General features: G+C 37.0%; 1 protein-coding gene across 1 annotated transcript; it reads left to right on the top strand.

Annotated features, from left to right (window-relative positions):
* The first annotated feature begins 253 nt into the window (after nt 1–253).
* Nucleotides 254–2,807, top strand: LOC124000435 (gastrin-releasing peptide). The gene is made up of 3 exons (XM_046306786.1): nt 254–696; nt 1,246–1,520; nt 1,841–2,807. The coding sequence occupies exons 1-3, from the start codon at nt 552–554 to the stop codon at nt 1,895–1,897; spliced, it is 477 nt and encodes a 158-aa protein (XP_046162742.1). The 5' UTR covers nt 254–551; the 3' UTR covers nt 1,898–2,807.
* The last annotated feature ends 1,409 nt before the right edge of the window (nt 2,808–4,216 follow it).

The following is a 4,216-nucleotide window of genomic DNA, read 5'->3' on the forward strand; positions in this document are numbered from 1 at the left end:
CTGCTGTAAGGGGAAGCAATTAACTGCCTGTTATTAATAGCAGACTGTCGCAAATGGCACCCTATTTGCTACATAGTGCACTACCCCTTATAGGGAATGTATAGGAAATAGGTTGCCACTTGGAATGTCCCAGGCTATACAGGCTCTGCAAAGAGGAAAAAACAACCCGTCAATGTTAATGAAATGACGCTGACGTGCAACTGCAATCTCTACACACACATTATCCAGGCGTGTTTCGTAATGGCAGGTTATCACAATTTGTCACATTTTCATTTAACATCATGGGTGTTTTTTTTAAGGATCTCTGACGTATAACACTCAGGAAAGGCATTTAACTTTCAACGTCGCCTACTTCAGAGCTATCGTCGTTATGGAGTCACTCCCGTATAACTTCGCAAAGACAACAAACTTGAAGGTTGGTCGCGGTATTATATAAATGAACTGATTATGGAAGACCACCATTAGTTTAGGAATTTTTCGACTGGACGGATATACAGCCAATAAGGATTATAATACCTTATTATAACGCTTCCTCCTCTCTCTGCGATATAATGGGCGACCTGTGCCATGCATGGACCTACAAACCTTCCTTATCGATTGCTATTATATTGGTATCAATTTTATGTATGGTGCATTGTTCAGAGAATACTGGAGCCATCGGAAAAGTGTTCCCACGAGGGAATCACTGGGCAGTAGGTAAGATACCTATTATTGTTGCTATTTATATTACAGAACAATATATTATTATTTATAATAAAATGACAAAGTGTTATTATTGTTATGATCTACTTCGGTTTTTGAGATTCTGCTGGATAGATTAAAAGTTTGTTTCGAGATAAATAAATAAAATGTAACGATGGGAAACCACTGCACAAATCATATTTAATGGTGTAACAATTTTCGGATTGAATTGTTGAGCTGATGTATATACAAAAAAAATAGGACTTAATGTGGACAGCCGAATGTTGCCTTTGTTTTGATTAATCACCTTGGTTACCCAGAAAAATTAGTATTCTATTTGGTGGGCAAGTTAGATTTCCTGCGAAAAGTTTAGTTGAAATGTTCCTGGGTGAGAAAGCTCAGAGCAAACGAAGACATTGTGACGCAGGACATCGGTTGTTCAAATAACAACCCAGCGGTGAATTGTCTTACTCTCCAAACCAGAATTGGACTCAAAAGAACACTAACTTCACTCTTCCTCAATGTCCATCCGTACATTCTTTATGTATAAACCTTTTTTATTAGGTCACTTGATGGGGAAGAAAAGCCTTGCCAGTCTCTCTGGATCAGAAGATAGCAGCAACAGGGACAATATACCGTCTTCAGAGGAAGACACGCTGTTGGATAGTTATGTGCAGCCGTCCAAGCTGGTGCAAGGCTTCATCAGGACTCTCTGGGGACTGGAGAACAAGAGGCAGAACCAGACCCAGAGACAGGGACAGGAACATGTTCTCTCTCGAATGGGGGTACTCAAGACCACAAAGTGGGAAGAGACAGATAGACACCGATACCTCAAACAGGTTAGTAATGGTGAGAGGTTAGTGTCAATTAGGTGAATGTTGTTCCTCTGGTCTTTCCCTTTATAGTATGTAGCCTATGTATTCACCGCATCCCCTAATATCCAGTAGGCAATTTATCAGAATATACATGTTTGACTTCATTCTTAACTTAATGTTTGAGTTTAGTAGAAACAACATATTTATGAAGTATAATTATTTTATTTAAAAACGCATGTTTATGAAGACTGATTATTTAAAACCGGTAATGATATTTAATTGCAGGTGTACGTGGTTCAGGTATGAGTGCTACATTGTTGTATTTCTGCGTTTCCTCTCCGTAGCTGACAGACCTCATTCGATTGGCTTTCAACATGAAGGAGAACACTATTTTCAACTGAAGACAGGCAGTCAGCTCTAGTCTGCAGCTGTCCTATGACGAACGGCACTACACGCCTCAGACTCAGTTCGAGGCGTTGCATCCAGCGCACCTGTTCACAATATTTTGAAAACAATATAGCCTATATTAGAGTTGACTTTATATGATATATAATAACATCATTATCATAATAATTACATGACGTCATCTACTATTTATTGTATCCCCCTCAAAATACTACCCCCCCCCATCAACAACAATGTGTAAAGAACATTGAATAAATCTGAAATTGTTGTGATAACTGCATTGTGGATATCTGGGTGTTCCTTCACATAACCATACAGAGGTACCCAAAACAAATATCAAAAAAATATTTGATAAAATATTCAATTTGGCCTTTATTACTATAACCCATAGAAACACATTGAATGACACATTCATAAATGGAAAATAAGACAGTCCAAAAGTAAATAATGAGGAATAAGGTTTTGAAGTGTCTATACCTCCTTACTTCCATAAAACAGTTTTAATGTACTGGTTACCTTCAGATGGGTCCCATAGGTTCAGTCAAACCGTTCGGACGCTACAGACGTTTTCATGAGAAGACTGATTTTCGGGATGTCTCGTGCTCTGACCAACACCGCATCTCTGTCACCTTTCACCGCAGATGTGAACGTGTTACAAACAATAGATATCGCTAGCTTAAACTGGCGGTATTTTGATGGGGATTTTTATTATGTTACTTCGATAATCGACTCTAGGAGGTATATATACTATAGTACTGTATGTACTTCATTTTCAACTGACAACGGGTGAAGAAGTGCAGAGGCAACATATTCACCACAAGATGGCAGACAAGCGTCTCATCAGAGCCTGTTCACAGTTACGACTGCGTTCCTCATTCCACTTTCTAATAAAGACATTTTTAATTATATAATCTTTTTTTATTTTTACAAAATGTATATCTATCTATCCCATATTTAAATCAGACAACTGATATGCATCCTTACATTTCTCTAAACTACCTAAGATACTCAAAGTTTAAAATATAAGCTTCAGTATCAATGAAGTTAGTTCTTAAAACTATTCCATTTCTGTTAGAAGTTTTCGGGCAACAATTTGGCAATCACTACGATTAGGCTACATTTTGACAAAGGACAAAATACCGGCTTGTATCTTTCAGTGAGCCAGCAATACATAAATCTAATGACAAGCTGATCTTTGTGAGGCATAATGTGCAGACAGACAGTCATTACGTTCCAAATGGCACCCTACTCCCTATATAGTGCACTACTTTAGACCAGAGCCCTATCGGAAATGTAGTGCACCATATAGAAAATAGGATGCTATTTGGGACGTAAAACAGTGTGTAAGGAAGGACTCATGCCTCTCTACTCAGCTGTCCCCTGACAACAATGGCCTCAATTATCTGCTCCAGACTTTCTCACAATGAGAAATCATAATTGGAACAATTTAATTTGGTTAAGGCGCATCCTGTTGGCATAAACCAGGCTTGTTCTCCACTCTGTTTTCTCCCCTCATTTGTCACAGATAATAGTAGATGATATTAGTGGATAATAGTAGATAGTAGATAATAGTAGATACAATGCCTTGCAAAAGTATTCATCCCCTTTGGCGTTTTTCCTGATTTGGTCGCAATACAACCTGTAATTTAAATGGATTTTTATTTGGATTTCATGTAATGGACATAGACAAAGTAGCCCAAATTGGTGAAATGAAATGGAAAAAATGACTTGTTTAAAAAAAAAAAAAAAAAAAAAAAAAGGAAAAGTGGTGTGTGCTTATGTATTCACCCCCTTTGTTATGAAGCCCCTAAATAAGATCTGGTGCAACCAATTACCTTCAGAAGTCACAGAAATAGATAAATAAAGTCCACCTGTGTACGATCTTAGTGTTACATGATCTGTCACTTGATCTGAGTATATATATATATATATATATATATATATATATATATATATATATATATATATATATATATATATATATATATATATATATATATATATATATATATATATATATATATATATTATATATATATATATATATATATATATATATATATATATATATATATATATATATACCTGTTCTGAAGGGCCCCAGAGTCTGCAACACCACTAAGCAAGGGGCACCACCAAGCAAGTGGCACCATGAAGACAAAGGAGCTCTCCTAACTCACGGACCAGGTAAGGAAGGCATTAATCATAGAGGCAACAAAGACACCAAAGATAACCCTGAAGGAGCTGCAAAGCTCCACAGCGAAGATTGGAGTATCTGTTCATAAGACCACTTTAAGCCTTACACTCCACAGAGC

The sequence above is a fragment of the Oncorhynchus gorbuscha genome, linkage group LG16, assembly GCF_021184085.1.
Source record: "Oncorhynchus gorbuscha isolate QuinsamMale2020 ecotype Even-year linkage group LG16, OgorEven_v1.0, whole genome shotgun sequence".
Lineage (NCBI taxonomy): Eukaryota > Metazoa > Chordata > Actinopteri > Salmoniformes > Salmonidae > Oncorhynchus > Oncorhynchus gorbuscha.

Excerpts from the sequence above, each read along its gene's own strand:
- LOC124000435 (XM_046306786.1), top strand. The coding sequence starts at position 552 with ATGGGCGACCTGTGCCATGCATGGACCTACAAACCTTCCTTATCGATT. Across the intron at positions 697-1,245 it reads AGGGAATCACTGGGCAGTAG|GTCACTTGATGGGGAAGAAA; the intron begins GTAAGATACCTA and ends CTTTTTTATTAG. Across the intron at positions 1,521-1,840 it reads GACACCGATACCTCAAACAG|CTGACAGACCTCATTCGATT; the intron begins GTTAGTAATGGT and ends TCCTCTCCGTAG.